We start from the raw sequence: 18,588 nt of genomic DNA, 5'->3' as shown, positions 1-18,588 counted from the left end.
TGAGCAGTGAGTGACTCTTTAGAATTTTCACTCTAGTATCTCACTTATTTTTCTTTTTCCTTTTTCTACAAACTACTCATATAATTATATTTTTCCTTTAGTAAGGAGGGTTTATTTCATTCTTTACAACTGCTGTAACTATAAGCCACTCAAAGGAATCAACCAGCAACCATCCTCATTGCCTTATTTAACACTCTGCCCAAAACATTTAAGGCATCCTTCGACCTATATGCCAAACTAGAAACACAAATAAAGCTATCCCTTTCAACCAAGCCAGGTGACTAGGAAAGTAGATTTTGCTTTACCAAATTTTGGCCAATTGGAAGAGCAATGAAATGGGGCACATATTAGGAGGTTATAAATACAATTTTAATATCTCACAATTGACAAAGAAAGAAACCCACAATACCCAACAAAAACTAGATAAAAAGTAAAGTCATTTTGAGAAGGCAAAGTATTTCTTTTAGGCAATGAGGTAATGATGAAGTAAAAAAGTTGAAAAAGAAGGCTAACTGAACAGATGAAATGGAGAAGGTCCGACTCTAAGCACCTCCAATTTTTCCTTATTCTCTGCTATAAAAATTCACCTATTCCCTAGGAATTCATGGAACGCCTATATACGCAGTACCATGCTTCATATTATAAGCAAGTACCTTCATTTTAATGAGCCACACATGGTCTGAGGAGGCCTAGCCCTGGTACTGCCTTCTATGTGGCACTGTTTAACCTTCCACTGCTCGGTGACCTCATGGACTTACCAACCCCAATTCAGCAGGCCCGGATAAGACGTGGCAAGGAAAAAAAAAAAAAAGAGCCTTTTGCATTTTTTCCACTTACAGAGAAAATATCCCTGAGCAAGAAGTCAGTAGACCAGAATTCTCGTCTTTTGTCTGTTCAGAGATTTCGGGTTGAAATCCCTGGCCGTTTCAAGGAGTGGTTAGGGACAGATGCACGGAACCAGCAGGCCCAATTTTGAATTTTAGATCCATCACTACTTGCTCTGAGAACCAGGACCAGACTCTCTGGGCCTCAGCCTCCTCATCTGAGAGGCAGGAAACCACCTCCTACCCTAGAGTATTGTTGGGAGGATTACACAGCACTCCCCGAAAAGTGATTAGCTCATGAGTACCTGGTAAATGTTACCTGTCATCACTTCTTCATCTCTCTGAGCCTCAGTTTCCTCACAGGGTTACCAGGAGCATCAGAGGAAATCATTAAAATGCAATGTGTTCTATAAAGTACAAAGCTCTCTCCACATGTACGGTAGCTAATATCCCCATCCAAGACACGCAGGACTCTGTTACAGGTGAGCAACTTCCCATTGCTGCAGCTTGTGGAACACACTCAAGTACCTGCAGTACCCATGCTTGGAGTACTTTCTCACCACTGAGCTTTTGTTTGTGGTGCACTGTTTCACCAAATGATAAATTAGGTCAGCTGCCAAAAGAGTAGTTTTCAAAAAGCAGTCACACCCAAGGTACAGCAGGAGGACAGAGTCCTGTTAGAGTCTCTCCCAGCATAACCTCCTGACTTCTCCCCGCTCCCTGGCACTTCCCCAAACACCCTTTACCCTTCCACTTTCTCTTCTCAACAGGTTGCAATATGCCTGGAGCCTAATGGCTCCCTGGGGCTCCATCAGTCTTTGTTACTGTAAAAAACAACCAATTACACTCATTAAAATCAATATGGGGTAAAACCTTGACCATTTCAAATTAGCATGCAGTGTTTAAACTTTAAAGAATGTATTAGAATTTAAAGATAAGGCAAATGCTGCTAAACAGAAATGAATACATTCCCTGTGTCATCAGAAATGTGAGGGTGAAAGTTATGAAATCCTGTTTTTGGATGTGTTGTTAGCAGGGTCCAGAAAAAGTGCTTTTCCGCAGAGATTCTTCATTGGGATCTATCCTGCATTAAATACTTGGAGAAAATGGAACTCAGTGAGAGCAAAGGAAATCTGTATCAAGTAGGCATCAGTCAATGAAAAGTCCGTGTAATCTCAAGATACCATATTCAAAATTAAGTGCTTATTCAGAAAAGAAGCATGAAAAAGTATGCAGTTCCTAGGGTCTCCTCCTAAATAATAGTAAGAGTAAGTGACAAGGCAGCCTTTAGAACAATCATATAAACTGGGAGCTTGGTGGTCACAAATAATGAAGTATGTGTGAAAACAACTACAATAAAAAGTGACCAATAGCCAGAAATGCCTTGTGCATCTGAGCAGAACTTCTCAGTCATTTCCTCAGCCATATTCTCACCCTTGGCTGGACAGCTCCACCAGGATTTCATCAAACTCAACACATCCACAGTCTTTCCTCAACCCCAGCTCCTCCTCCTGACAGTTCTCTCCTGCCCCTTGCCCCACCACCTGCCTCTACCAGGGCCCACAGTGATTGGCTGCCCCTCAAAGCTCCTAGCACTCAGCTCCTGAGCTGTCAAAGTCCTGCCTGCAGGTGGGGATGACCTTGCCCTTCAATTTCTTGGCCACCACCCAGATTCAGATTCTTGTTCACCTGAACAACAACAGTATCCTTCCAACTTATCTCCATGCCTTTATTCTCCTCCTATCCAATCTACTATCAATTAGCACCTGACAATCTTTCCTGATCATGCCATTCTCCAGGGAAAATTCCTTCTAAGGTTGCCTGGAGTACCAAGTAAAGACCAACTTCCTGTATCACGTGCTCAGAGTCTTCAGTGACCTGACCTCAAACCACTTGTTGAGATTTATTTCCTTTCCCTCCTGACAGGTGGAGTTTCAGCTGCTCCAAACTCACTATGCCCCAAACCCACCACAGTTCCCACCTCTAACATGTGGCTCAACTATCTCTTCTACAACCATATCTGCGTGTTGAAATTCTTCCTGCCTTTCAAGACCAGCTTTATCACGGAGGAAGCCAGTTGTCAGCTCTCCTACCTCTAAGCTGCGCAGCATGTAAGTGCCATTCGAGGGCCTCTCAGTGCACCACTGCAACAACCAGTAGTGTGTAGTGGTGACAAGTGTAAACTCTGGAGCTAGACTTCCCAGGTTCTGATCTTGGCTCCAGTGCTTGATCTGTGATGAGGTACAATTATTTACCTCTTTGTGCCCTATTATCTGTGTAATGGGGATGATGACAACAGTTTTCACTTAGTACAGCACCTGACACAGAATAAGCCTCAGGGCTTCCCTGGTGGCGCTGTGGTTGAGAGTCCGCCTGCTGATGCAGGGGACGCGGGTTCGTGCCCCGGTCCAGGAAGATTCCACATGCCGCGGAGCGGCTGGGCCTGTGAGCCATGGCCGCTAAGCCTGTGCGTCTGGAGCCTGTGCTCTGAAACAGGAGAGGCCACAACAGTGAGAGGCCCGCGTACGGCAAAAAAAAAAAAAAAAAAAAAAAAAAAGAGAGAATAAGCCTCCATAAGTGTGAGCTGTTTCTCTTATTGCCCAACTGAATCCCTGAACAAGACCACAAACTTGCCATGGATGCTCCCGCAGCACCCTTGTACATGGATGCTCAACATGTGCCCAGTGATGTACAACACATTTTGAAAAAACATAAAACTTCCAGTTAAGCTTACCCTCAAAGCTACTGCTCCACTCCAAACACAGAGCAATGAGAGAAAACAACAGAATATGGCTCTGTACCATCATTATAAACTTGTCCAATATTGACAAAATAAACCACGGAGCAACTCTCAAGGTACTTTTAAACTATTTTTTCACTCTTTCAAATATTTATTGAGCATCTTGCAGGCGATATGTGAAGTCTGGGAATATTGATGGAAGGTACTGATTATGTTAAAACTTACTTTATTAAAATAGGGAGCCGTTGTTAGGTTCTATTATATATAGGAAAAACTCTTGCAAAAAAAAGGATATAAAATGTTATGTTTATATGGTCACTTGCGTTTGGGAATATTTTCTGTGATAAGCTTTCTTGGTAGAAATAGAATGTATAATCTGTACAGTCAGATTTAGAAATGACTGCAGCAGCAAAATCATGGCTCAGCCAACCAAACTGGAGACAAGTGTGTGTTAAAGAGAACAAGGCCATTTGGTACTGAGAGAGGGTGGACTAGGGTGAAGATTGATTATACAGGTGAAGTCTGAGCTGTCAGTAAAAGGCTTATGAGCTCAAGAACGTCTAGGTCATAGACTTTGCCTTGGTGGATCTCCTGCTGGCCTAGGGACAACTTGGATAAGTTGTCCAAGTTTACTTGGCTAAGTAAATGAGGAGACCAAGAATTCATGTTGCCTTGCCCTCCTCCTCCCTGACCCCCAACAGCATGGAGGGAAGCCTAGGCCCAGTATCCTGGGGGCTTTACTTGTCCAGGGTTAGTAGCAATTGCGGCTCCCAATGACTTAAGTGTTTTTCTGCCCTTCCTTTCAAAGAATAGCAAGCTGCCCAAGGGTATTAGCATAGAAGATCGACAAGCATGGCAGCAGAACATATATCCTTTCCCCTCAAACATCTTACAGGACAATGAATCCAAAGACTCCTGACTCTCTTCTGAGCATTAGCCAAGAAAACATTAAGGAGAGTGAATACAGGAGGATCCTGGTATGAAAACCCTTCTTTAATGAGATCAGTAGTACCTCGGGTACTTGATTACTAAAACCTTTATATGGAACAGTATGTCCTCTGCGGAAAAAGCTGGAGAACAAGGTAAACTATTACCACATCAAACAATGTCTTATCAAATCAACCTGTATCAAGAAGCATCAGACTACACTAGTGAGCAATGCCTGCATTGTAGCCAACACTTCAGCTCACATCAGCCTGTCGGTTGTAGTTCTTGGCCAGTAGTTCTGGTCTTCCAAATAAGTTGAGATCATAATCTTTTTGTTGTTTTTTCCTGCCAGGCAAAGAAGAGGTTTCACCCTCAGTCTTTTCCAGACCACCGAAAGACAACAAGACACTAAAGCAACCCAACCCTCCCCATGTGCAACTCCTGCCAATTCTCAATCTCCTGAAACAATGGGCTAAACAAAGCCAGTATTCCAGGAGATGGGGTTTATATGAGGTCCAACACCTCTGCCTGAGAATTAATCATAAAACCACTAACACTCCATTCCCCAGCATTACACCATTCAGCTCCAACTGGGCTGAATCATGCAAAATGAAAAAGGAATCAGGAACACTCTGAACTTAAAACCTCAAGTACATTTTACATCCTGTTTTAGATTCACTTAAATTAACAGAGGTCAGGCAACTTCTTTATTCAAGCTGGGTTATTCTTACTGGTTTAATACCAAAAGCAGTCAGCCACATTTTTCCACTAAAAAAAAAAAATACCCTGACAGAAGAACAAACAGTCTAAAACCCGGTAGAGAACATGGAAACAGCTTACAATAAACTTTACTTTCTAGAATAACTAATCGAGGAAATTACCCAGTTAATTGGCCATGGGAAACAACTATTTGTATATTATTACATATTTTGTAGGTCACAAATTAAAAGCACAATTTTTCTTTTCTAGCATAGCATTTTTCCTAAGTGTTTTTACAAAGAACATCAGTGCAACAAGAGAAAAGCAAATCAAGTAAGTTTGTGAGGCTCTGCCTTCCCCAGGCCCCTTCTTGGAAATAACTGATGCACACTTGCATATGAGAGAGTCTGAGAGCCCTTCAATAAGCTCTATGGAATTCAACATTTTCCCAAGTTCATTTAGAGCTGCAGCCCTTTTTCTCTCATAACACATAACAATATCCCACAAAACAGCTTGTTCTGTGGAGCACACTTTGAGAAAGATTCTTCTAGAACAGGAATATATGTAAGATATGGTTTAAGAGTGGAGACTGGAGGCAGCTTAATTCAAATACCAGCTTGTTAGCTGTGGGACACTGGGCAAGATTTTTGATGTCACTCGTCCCTCAGTTTCCCCAGGCAAAATGGGCAAAATAATAGCACCTACCTCCTAGGCATGGGCCTTTCCATCTAACAGGAGTTTTCTGAGAGGCTTACATGGCTGGTTCCTTCTTGTCATTCAAATTCACAATGTCACCCCCTTCAAAAAGCCCTCCCTGACTATCCAATATGAAGTTGACCCCACCCAGCTCACTTGTACTTCATCCTCTTCTTTTTCTCATGATACTTCTCTGTTTAACTATTAAACTGCTATCTGTTTCACCCCAATAAAATATAAGCACCGTGAAGTCAAATTTTATCAGTTATCATTACTCAAAACCAGATCCTCAATAAGTATTCACAGAATGGATGGGTGGATGGATGAATGGATAAATGAATGAACAAATGAGGTGGTTGTGAGAATTAAATGTGAATCAACATAAAGCACTCTTCATAGTGCCCAACAGATAAACATCTATCCAGATGCTGTTATGAAAATATCTGATGAACTATGACTGGTTAATGGATTCAGAATCATAATTCTTGCACTGTTTTTAACTTGCCTCTTCCTAGTGTACCATGGATAAACATTTCATGGCACTTATTTAGAGGTGTGTTGGAAAACGGACTTTCAGGGATGGGGCGAAGCGGGCAGAAGACCCTGAAGTAGCACTTGCTGATTTCCACGTTGTAAATACTCCCACCATGACCAATTTCAAGCTACCAAAATTCCTGCAAATATAACAAATGGCTCTCACAAGCCAGTACACTATTTTTCTTGGGAAGGGTCCTTTCAGGCCTCAAATCTTGTTTGTTGAGTTCAAGTTTAAAATGAGATTTTTTTTTTTTATAGACAACTTTTTCACACTCTCCCTTCTTGATGAGATAAGATAAGGGCCACCCACTGACTTTGGTCGGGTGCTCAAGGAAACTAGTTGCATGCGTTGGGCTGCGTTTTCTGTACGACTCTCTGTGCCCTCTTAGACTAACGTTTAAGGCTCTAAACATGACATATTCATGCCAGACCATCGTAAGGACCAACTAATCTCATAAAACACAAACCAAATTGTGTTTACATTCATTTAAACGGAGATATACTAAAACAGAATCAAGGCACCATCTATTTAAGTGCTACCAGTGAGCAGAATCTATTCAGACTGACTACCTGACCCCAAGATCCCAAAATGGAGTGAAGGTCAATGCTGCAGATAGAGGTTTCTCTGGTATCACAGCCTTGCTATACATCCAACATGATCCCTTGGAACCCAAAATAAAGCAGCAGCTTTTTTAAACTATAGCAATCTACCAACCACAGTTTTCAGATAACACAATCAAAATTTCAAAATCCACAGACACTCTACATGCAATGATAACATGCCAGTAATCACTGCTTGTCTTCTGTAAACTAAATGGAAAGTCTATGGAGTAAGACAGAAAGAGATTAGTTTCTGCTCCACTGTATTAGCTATCTATTGCTGTATAACAAATTATCCCAAAATTCAGCAGCTTAAAACAACACACATTTATTATCTCACAGTTCCTTTGGAGCAGGAAACTGGGCACAGCTCAGCTGGGTCCTCTGCTTCACTGTCTCTCAGAAAGCTGCAACCAAGTTGTCAGCCCAGGAACTGAAGTCTCATCGAAAGATTCGACTGGGGAAAGATCCACTTCCAAGCTTACTAAGTGATTGTTGGCAGTTTTCAGTTCTTTGTGGCTGTTCGGATGAGGGTCCCAGTTCCTCACTGGGTGTCAGCTGGAGGTTACCCACAGTTCCTTACCCACGGGCCTCTGCAACATGGTAGCTTGCTTCATCAAAGCATGCAAGGCGAGAAGGCAACAGGGTGTACTAACAAGATGGAAGTAACCTAATCATGGAAGTGACATCAGCATTCCATTACCTCTGTCATTCTATTGTTTAGGAGCAAATCACTAGGTTCAGCCTTAACTCAAGAGGAGATTACATAAGGATATGAATTCCAAGAGGTAGGGATCTTAGAAGTCTTCCCACCACATTCACAGTCTTGGAATACAGATAGGAAGACCAGACCCAACAAAACATATCTTTAAGCATCTCAATGTGAAACCAAGCCATTTGACTTCCCAAACATGTAGCTAAGGTCTCATGAAAACAAAACCAAGGAGAATAAGCATGGAGGATATTAAATCTGAAGACACAAAAGTCTACTCAAATGTTATAAGCAAATACAGTCTATATCAGAGAAAACTCCTGGGAGCACCTGCATTACCAAATCCCAACACGAAAGCCTTGTTTTCTGAACAACCAAACAAATGACTCACTGGAAGCGCTGCCCATCCAAAAAGGTACATAATGCCAAGAAATCTAGTTTGGTCTAAAAGCAAATGTCTTTTCGAATTCTTATTTATGGCTGCAGAATATTTTGGAAATATACTTAATACCATTTTATTGCTTCCTGTTTTCTGTGAGTTCTGTGTCTGCCACAGCATTTTGCCTACATGGTACTATTGAGATCCACATCCACCATAGTAGCAAGGAACTGCTATAAAAATTTCAAACCTTGGCTGTCACCCACATTCTTTCTAAGATCTGTCCAACTACGTATTCTCAGATATCTGAGCCTCCCAACATTCAATGGTGGTGGCAAGCCAGAGAGGCTAAACTTCAAATAATTTAACTAAGTGCAAAACACACTCTCAGAAAACTTGGAACCCTCTGTCCTTGGAACATTCATGTCCCTCTGTCCATGAATGTAAATGCAGACAAAGATTATCTAAACGTTCAAAATTGGTCGGCACATTTTTCCATTCTTTCCAGAAATATCCTTAGGCTTTACTTTCTGAAAACCCCACCCCCAATTCAGCTATAAAAGTATTTATGCTCATTGTTTTGCTAATCACCTATTCATTTTGCTCCTTTAAAAAGAGGATACTTAATAAACATCTAAAATTTAACCAGTAGTGCATTTAAAAGGCCCTGAAACAATGGCCATCTGTAGGAAAGCAATTGTAAACCACCTTAGAGTTGACATGTGCTGCACACACTTGGGTCCTGAATATGTGTTGAATCATAATGGAACATATGTGTGGTGGGCATAGGGAAAAAAAGACTAATGCGAAATTCCAGTTTAAAGGTGATAAGCAGACAGGAAGGTTATAAAACAGATGACAACAGCAATTTGGTTAAGGCTATAGATAACTTTCAACCTGTGGTAATAACTTGTTAACATATTTAACGTATTTTAACTTGTAAAATACGGCTTTGGGAAAATAAAGTGAATGTCCTTACCTCTCTAAGATGTATGTTTTCCTTCTCTTTCTGGTCTAAAATCACTTCCAAGTGGCTGACTTGAGACTCAGCCTCTGCCATCCTACGTGTCCGTTCATTGTCATCCTCAAGACTTTTGGACGGCAAACCTTTACTTTGCAACATCTCAAGAAGCTTTTTAATCGACTCATCTCGGGCATTGAGGGTCTGTTTCTGTGTTTCGATTCTCAGCTCCATTTCCTCCAAGGTCTTCCTCAATAGGAACAGTTCCTTAGCCTGTCTGTCATGCTCAGCTTGGAGCCGCCGGAAGTTCTCCTCCGTCAGTTCGATGGTAAAGTGCTCTGCTCCTCGGTTGCCACTCTCTTGCTGCAGGAGGTGGTTGAGGTCTCTCTGGGTTCGCAGCTCATCCTGAAGGGCCTGGATTGTCAACTGCAGGTGCTGTGATGAGAAAGACGGAGCAGGAGAGGAGAAAGAAGGGGGAAAAAGTCAATGGACATGCCGAACGCTATTTGCTGCTACCACACTATGAAGATGGAATGTTAATCATGAAGTCCAGAGGGCCAGCCGTGAAGTCCTCCAGGGTGACTTCAGAAGCATGGGACAGCACATGGAGAGGGGGAATTAATTCAATGATGCTTTCTGAATGTCTTAAGAGAAATGTACACATACATAGAAACAGTATATTAGTGTCAGTCACAAGGTAAATTATACATCTACAGGGTTTTAATTTAGGAGTGGAAAGGGTTAGAAGGGAAGCTTTCACAAACACACCTTCTTCACACCCACAATGCTCCAGACTCAGTATTCCCTGTTTTCTAAGGTGTTCTTTATTCTACTATCCATTATTTTCTGTGATTAAGTGCATGTCCATTTAAAAATAAAAATAATAGCATCCACTACAAGTAGACACAAACGAGGACTTTATTTTTACAAATAAAGCTGTGAACAGGTTTAGTAAACAGGATTACTGCATCTGCAAGCAAAAGGGAACAAATGCAGACAGAGACAGAGACACTCAAACACACAAGGGGGTGAGGCTGTGCAGAGCAAAACAAACGAGCTGCAAAGAGTGGACAAACCTTGGTTCTTCTGGCATCCAGTAGCTGAACAGCATGGGAAATGAAAGAAAAACGAAGCAAAAATCAACACAAAGAAAAGTCCAGTGCAAGCAAAGGATATTTAACAGAAAGAACTTAATCAACACAAAGTACCTTCACAGAGAAAAAAAAGAAAAAAGAAAAACAGTTTCTTACTGCAGCAAAGACCCATAAGCTACACAGAATTTATAGCACTGATGCTTGATAAATGTGATTTTAAAAAAGAAACAAAATGAGGTTTATTCCACCTTTTGTCTTCCTAAATCTCACTGACCCAAGAACCCAATATCTTGGTTGTATTACCAGGGAGGAAAGCACAACACTCCAGAAGTACCCCCATGTCATTCCAGGTCACCATTTTAGCCAAAACCAGAGTGAAAGTGCCAGAGAAACAAAATAGTTACCACTTGTGAGAAAAGAAACCCTTGCATGAAGACAGGTGAATTCAGCAACACTTTCCCAACAGGGGCAACCCCCAGGCTCAGAGCAGGCAGCCATAAGCTGAAGGCATTTCTGTCCTAGGAAGAAACCAAGGGGCTTCCAAAACAGTTACTCATCCATTCACCAGACACATTCTCCCCATGCAGACCAGACACAATGCTAAGTACAGGAATCAAGATGGACGTAAGGCACAGGTCCTGCCTGAAGGGAACTCACAGTGTTGTAAGGCATGGATAATACTATGTGTAAGTTACATAAATACTGGAGGAGTCCACACTGGGAAATCCTTCTGAATTCCCACAGCTGACACCCAGAGGGGTTGAGATTTTTCTGAGTGTGGGCTGTACCCAGAAACTAGCACCTAGTGATGCATTAATTAAACTCTTTGTTGGTATCCACTTCAACTTTCCACTTAGGATCATCCAATGAGAAATTCCTAGAGCACAAGGAACAACTACTCTCTCTCATTTGTGTGCCACAGCGTCTCCCAGGGTACTGAATGCAGAGTAAGAAACTGATATGTATTTAATGATGGTGATTATAAATTTTTTAAAATATAACTCACCCCTGTCAAAATTACTATAAAGTAAAAGTAAAATTCAGTGCTTTTTAGTATAGTTACAAAGTTCTACAATCATAAACACAATAAATTTTAAAACATTTTCATCACCCCCAAAAGAAACCCTGTACCCTCTACAAGTCACCCCCCATCTCCCTCCCTACCCCCAGGCCCTAGCAACCATTAGTTTACTTTCTGTCTCTATGGATTTGCCTGTTCTGGACATTTCACACCAACGGAATCATGCAATAAGTGGTTTCTTTCACTTAGCATGTTTTCAAGGTTAATCCATGTTGCAGCATGGATCAGTATTTCACTCATTTTATAGATGAATATTATTCCATTATAGGGACCTACCACATTGTATTTACCCATTCAGCAGTGGATTCATACACAAATACTCAGAGCACCATTATTAATAATAGTCAAAAAGTGGAAACAAAACATGTCAATCAACCGATGAATGAGTAAATAAAATGTGGTATATGCATACAATGGAGTATCATTTAGCCATACAAAGCAATGAAGTACTGATACACACAGCAACATGGTTGAATCTTAAAAACACTGCTGGGCTTCCCTGGTGGCGCAGTGGTTGAGAGTCCGCCTGCCGAAGCAGGGGACACGGGTTCGTGCCCCGGTTCGGGAAGATCCCACATGCCGCAGAGCGGCTGGGCCCGTGAGCCACGGCCGCCGAGCCTGCGCGTCCCGAGCCTGTGCTCTGCAACGGGAGAGGCCACAACGGTAAGAGGCCCGCGTACCGCAAAAAAAAAAAAAAAAAACAACAAAAAAAAACACTATGCCATGTGAAAGAAGCCAGTTACAAAAGACCGCATGTTATATGATTACACAGGAAATATCCAGAATAAGCAAACCCACTGACAGAAAATAAATTGGTGATTGCTGGGGGGTTGAGGGGAATGCAGGATGACTGCTAAAGGGTATGGTAGTCATCCTTCCATCCCTCATTTGGGGGATGATGAAAATGTTCTGGAATTAGACAGTCATGTTGGTTGCACAACTTTGTGAATATACCAAAAACCAATGAATTTTACATGTTAAATGGGTGAATTGCATGGTACATAAATTATATCTCAATAAAGCTGTCAAAAAAACCCATGAGGTGGGATTGTAAGGTAATGTGACTTTCCTCCACCACCCCCCATCCCTAAACCACACCAAAGTTCACAGGAGTATCAACCGTCTTCAGCCCACTGATGTGGCTGCTGCCAAGCCTCTTGGGACAGTGCAACTGTCTTCAAGTCATTTAAACATTCCTGACAAGGGCAAATCTTTGTCCTTTTAGAGTGGCTTGGATTTCTGAGACAATCCAAGTTTATCTGGAGACAAACACGATGAATCAGGATGATCAGACTACAAATCATCTTTTCTGAGAGTGACCAAAAATAAGATTGGATTTTTTTATGTAGTTAATAAACTACTAGCCAGAAGGGAATTCCCTCCCCTCCCCCCAAAAAATTGCCGTAGTGCTTTGAGCAAAGACAGCAACATTGGAAGATAAGTCTGTTAAGGCGGCTGCCCCCTTGGATGGGCAAGTTGCCTATTGCCCTGATCCTTTGTTTCCTAACCCGCAAAATGGGACTAATCATAATGCCTACCTCATAGAGTGCCTGTGAGGAATAACTAAGATAACGCATCAAGTGCCAGGTTTGAGAGTGAAGGGAAGGAGTAAGTTCAGTAGAAAGAAAGGAAGGAAGAGAAGTAGAAAAAAAGAATGAGAAGGAGGGCTTCCCTGGTGGCACAGTGGTTAAGAAACCGCCTGCCAATGCCAGGGACATGGGTTTGAGCCCTGGTTGGGAAAGATCCCACATGCCATGGAGCACAGCAATGAAGACCCAACGCAGCCTAAGATAAATAAATTTTTTAAAAAAAAAGAATGAAAAAGGAGAGAGAAAAAGAAAGAGGAACGGAAGGAAAAAAAATCAGTCTATTTATCCGTTCAATGTGCATTTACCCAGTGTCTTCCTCATACTGATGAATTTTTTTAAAAAAAGAAATGAAAGGAAAAGAAGTGGTCCATGCTCCCAATCCATGTGGACAAGTAAACCAATAGTAGCAACACGACATAAGTCATAGCCAGGTGGCTAGAAATGCAGAGAAGGTGTAACCCAGGCTAGAGACGTGTAAGAAAATACCCCCCACAAACCAACAGCTACCACTGAGCTATGTCTTGAAGAATAAATGAGTCAACTTCGTGAAGAAAGATGGAAAGAGTAGAGAAAGTACAAAAGCCTAGAGGCAAAGACAGACTAGATCTATTAATGAACAGTAATAGCAAAAATCTGTAGAGTGCTTCCACACTCCAGGCCCAGTTCTAAGCATTTTTAATCTTCACAACCACCAGTGAGACAGCCACTGTTATGAACTCCATTTAACAAATGAGAACATGAACACACAAAGTGGTTAAGCAACCTGTACTGTTACCCAGCTAGGTAAGTGGCACAGCCAGGTGTTCATCCAGAAAGTCTGACCCCAATACCCCTGCATGAACCACTACACAACCTGACCTCTGAATTGGTGTAAATACTCAGGATGGCTGAAGAAAAGAATAGGGAAGTGGGCAGGAGTGGTGAGAGCAGACAGGCAGGCAATTTTGACAGTTATAGCAATTCTCAAAATTAAAAATTAGCCATCCTAACCAACCTGTTTCTCAGAGGTTGCCAGGATGGATACTTCCAGTTTGTACATTAAGAAAATTTACTTTCCAGATAATCATTTTATTAGTGACTGAATGACTTCAGCATGACCAAACACAATCTGATAATCAACCTAAAATTTAGTGTTCAAAAATTTCTCAAATCCGTATGTCATTTAGTTTTCATTCTCTTTTAAGATATTTAGGGGCTTCCCTGGTGGCGCAGTGGTTGAGAGTCCGCCTGCCGATGCAAGGGACACGGGTTCGTGCCCTGGTCTGGGAAGATCCCACATGCCGCGGAGCGGCTGGGCCCCGTGAGCCATGGCCACTGAGCCTGCGCGTCCGGAGCCTGTGCTCCGCAATGGGAGAGGCCACAACAGTGAGAGGCCCGCGTACCGAAAAAAAAAAAAAAAAAAGATATTTAAATTAAGCAGGAATCTCCTTGTTCCTAAGAAGGGATTCTTGAGCATAATTAATGTGCCTTATAGAACACTGATCATCCTTCTGCTTCGGAGGATGGGGAGAGATTTTAAAACACTCTTTTTCTCTCTCTCTCTTGCTCTCTCTCCCCTCCCCACCCCCCGCCCCGCTTTCTCTCCCCTCTTCATTGCCTTACTTTTAAGCGAGTTAACTCAATCAAGTTTCAAAAATTATTTACCAGATACTCATCTCTAGTTGAATACTTAACATAGACAATTTCAATTTTAAAATATAACAGCACTTTCAATAAAAAACCAACTGAAAATAATATTCTCTCTGTCTGTTTCCTTATTTGTAAAAGTGAGAGTAGTAATTCCTACTGCATAAGGTTATTTTAAGGATTAAGTGAGTTAATACATATAAAGCTCTAGAAAGTACCAGGTAGACAATAATCAATTATATCAATCAGGATAGGCTAGAGTATGCTGTGACAACATCACAAAAACCCACATTCTGAAAGATGAGACCCACCTGACATGCTGATGGCATGGAATCAAAATTCTTAGAGCTCACAGAGGCCTTAAAGATTAGCTTGTTAACTTCATTTTACAAATGAGAAAAATCAGATCCACACAGGTTAAATGACAGGTCCAAGAGCACACAAGCACACTGCTAAAGCCAGAATCTTTCTGGGATCTTGGACTCCATCCTGGTATGTATTCTAGTAACCCTAAGAGTAGACCAAAAGGGGTGGCTCTCCACTTTGACAACTTAGGAAATAGCAGTGGTGTCTCATATGGATGAGAGAGAACCTAGATCATTTCCTATTTCTCATTAGGATAAGAGATAACCTAAATCATTTCCCCTCTGCATTACTGGTCCCATCAAATAGTTAAATAGCATGGGACACTCCAAGGATAATTTACTGAGACCTCCTTTCTAAGTCCCTGCAATTAGTAGTAGCTACTGAGTAGCTATTAGAAGACAAGCTCAATCTTAAAAAATTCTCTCTAAAAGATCAAGATACAACAGTACAAGTGAAAACTCTGGCAAAGCCAAAGCACTTTCTCTAAGAGTCAAAAGATTTTTAAAAAATTTTTAAAAGATGCACAGGTTTCAATCTCCCCGCTTCCTTGATTATTCAATTCCTTGGAATTGAATCGTCTCCCACTTTTCAACCACAAAAGCACATTTCTTTTAAGGCAGCCACTTAAACTTCATTGGATCAATAATCAAGAGAATTCATTTCAGTTTGTTACCTACATCAGGTACCTACAAACCCACAACTTGCAAGGATGTATCCAGGAGCCATCTCTTTGGAATCTCCCAGTCATCACTGTGGTCTCAACTTCCCAAAGCCTCAACCACTCCTTCTGTTGCTTCCATTCCACTGCATATTAGAAGAGAGAAGCCCTTCCAATGTCCACCTGCATCGGAAGGGGACATCACCAGGTGATCCAACCTCATGCCTGGGTCCCAATCAAAATTCTATCCACTTGGCACTTATGGCACAGGTGGAACAGGTGGCAAAACAGCTAATTCCCTTCAAGCACGAAAGTGAGTCTATGGTTGGATGAATATTCAGAAAGCTTTTTACTCCCCACCCTGATTGTGGGATCATTCTCCAGTTGTCCTCAATCAAAGCTGAAAAGGCAAACTCCCTTATCCACAGCTGACCACTGAGGACACGACAGAAGAAAGCAAAAGCAGCTGTGACAACAGGCATCCAGGCTCCTCTCTGCAGTCACTCTGTTAGGAGTGAAAACACAATGCATCATATTTATCCTGATACCTGGCCTTTAACCCAGTTCTTTTTCATCTTCCCCACACACAATTAATTACATACTTTGAAATTTGTCCTGGAAAAGGCTTAACCCCATCTCCAGTCCACGGAAGGAAAAAAGTTTACAATCATTGCCCTGTCTGTTAAATACACTTAAACAGAATGGGAGCTAAAGAGATGAGTCCGTCCAATTGATTCCAAGTCTCAGACAATAAAGGAGGTCATAAGGGCTTCTGTTTCTGGAGTTATGGCAGGCTAATTTTCTGATAGGACCTCCTAGTACTCAATAGTCGGATAAAGGCAAATATATCTTTCAAAGCATTGCTGTGCTCACAAAAAAGCAAGGGAAACCTCCAAGAAAGAAAGAGAAAAGTGAGCACCTCAAGGGCAGATTCTGGGCCAGATTTGTATCATACCCCCTACTCTAGCACATAATAGGTACCCAATAAATAGCGAGTAAAATATGGATAGGAAGATGAAGACCAGAAAGGAAACTGTTCACCCAAAGGTCAGCACAGGGAAACAACGTGATGGAGAACGGCTTCCATTCTTTGCTTTGCTGTTGTTAGCCTGGGGGTGGGGGGAGAGTTGCGGAGGGAGGGGAGAGTAGGAAGAGTATCCTTGGCCTCAGATTACTCTGTCCTGTTCTCTCCCCCAAAACTCAAAATTCCTCACGTCCACCAGCCCACTCATCTGACAATACTGCTCCAAAGCTGCCAGAACTATGTCCACTTCACAAGAGAATAAATTGAACTGGCTTAAGGGATTCTACTGCAATCACATCGTTAGCAAACATGGTCCAGGGTCTAAAATAGACATTTCCTCCAGCCAATTCTAAAGTCTCTCTTGCTCTGAAAATACTATAGAACTTCATTTTACACAACTCTTATAGGCTTCCACAGTCACTTAATTTTGAAAAAAGGAGAACAATGAAAATATAAGAAACTAAGCCATACTTGAGTTTATATGGAAAAGGGGGGGAGATATACTTTGCTTTAGCCAACATTTAGGAGACTCACTTCTAATAGCTACTGGAGTCAGAATCTAATCCAGATATCAGAATGTCTAAAACACAAAAAAGGAAAATAGAATGAAAATATAATTATATATGTATGATGTGCATGGAACACACAATTATTTACGTAGGGACTAGCCAGATGTTTAGAATCTACTGTGTCTTATCCCCAAACATAGAAAATATGAGTTCCTGGCAGATTTGAAAAAATTTGTGACCTTAAGCTCTTTTCCACACTATGGGGAAAAAACAAAAAATGATAAAGTTTTCTACTACAAAGCAGTTTAGGGTTTCATTGCTATGAAAACCGTCTCTGAGCTTGATAAAAATATGAATTGGCTTATATCCAAAAGTCTTGAACTTTTTAAAAATAAATCCATACTCCTTCTCAAGCAAGGGCTTAACATACTCTTTCAAAGAAAAGAGAATCTCTTTTCAGACAACTTGGCCTGATCTACTTCTCCTATGACTTTATTTTCCTATTTATCATTTTCCAGCTTGTCTCAAATCAAATATTAAGGGCAGGTTCTCTGATTCCTTTTTCCATAATCCTGCTTGCAGGATGTGCAGCATTCCTCGTGGCTTCAAACCTTCCATGGGCTGTGTCATGTGTGTGAAAAGACACACAGCAGGCATTGGCTAAAAACATGTAGCCCCAGTGGACTGTTCAAGAGTTGCTCTGCTGAGAAAAGTATTAAAAATTATTATGTGAACACATGGTCTAGGCTTTCTCCTTTAGGGTAGAATAGGCACATAGCTAATAGAGAATATTGATAGGTGATTTTTTTAAAGCACCAAAGCACCAGTATCCTGGGATCCTCACACAGATGCACTATCCATGATAACTGCAGAATCCACTTTGGTTGATAACATGTGACATTTTGCCAAAATTCATAATACTAAGTATACATGCGAAAGCCCTCTTGGCAGTTGCTTTTGTAAGCAAGAAGGAGTTCTGGTTTTCATTACAGACCAATACTATAAGGTGGCACAGTACTGGAATACTGTACTGAGCTGAGAGTTAAGGACTTAAGTTCTAATTCCAGCTTTGCTACTAACCTATTACATGATCTGGATAAAATCACCAAACTTGTCTGGGCTTCCAAGAGCAGTGGTGATGAGCAGGGTTTTGAATCCTATAGCTACCTATGACAGCCTATGTCACCTTGGACAAATTATTTAAGTACTGTGAGCATCAAATTATTCATCCATAAACAGGAAATAATCCTCATAACTAACTTACAGGATGTGCACAAAGACAACATGAGACGCTCATCAAAGTGAACAAGTTCCCATAAAGCATGAAGCACAGGGCCTGGCACATAATGAGTGCTCAATAAATGTTCACTGCTATCATTGCTGTTGAGACAGTGGTGGTGGCTAGAGGTCCAGAATTAAAATGTGTCTCCTTCCTCCTCTCATTGAAAAGAAACAAACATAAATTTTTGACCATCAAATACATGCAACAGTGGGAAACAAAATGCTAAGTACTTTGGCATTTTTTAAATAAGGGAAAACAGGAAACAGTTGTTTTAAGACCAACTC

The 18,588-nt window shown here is 41.4% G+C and overlaps 1 protein-coding gene across 1 annotated transcript in view; it reads right to left on the bottom strand.

Moving 5' to 3' along the window:
- ERC2 (ELKS/RAB6-interacting/CAST family member 2) overlaps window positions 1-18,588 on the bottom strand; it is a gene marked incomplete at both ends in the record, with an annotated part of 834,864 nt that overhangs the window by 691,915 nt on the left and 124,361 nt on the right. The window contains 2 exons of the mRNA XM_082849011.1: window positions 9,094-9,510; window positions 10,152-10,175. Coding sequence (XP_082705137.1) covers window positions 9,094-9,510; window positions 10,152-10,175 — 441 coding nt within the window. The remainder of the gene's footprint in view (window positions 1-9,093; window positions 9,511-10,151; window positions 10,176-18,588) is intronic.

Source organism: Leucopleurus acutus (assembly GCF_964270905.1).
Source record: "Leucopleurus acutus genome assembly, chromosome: 10".
NCBI lineage: Eukaryota > Metazoa > Chordata > Mammalia > Artiodactyla > Delphinidae > Leucopleurus > Leucopleurus acutus.
Note: the sequence above shows the minus strand (reverse complement) of the source record. Positions and strands in the feature narration are given on the sequence as shown.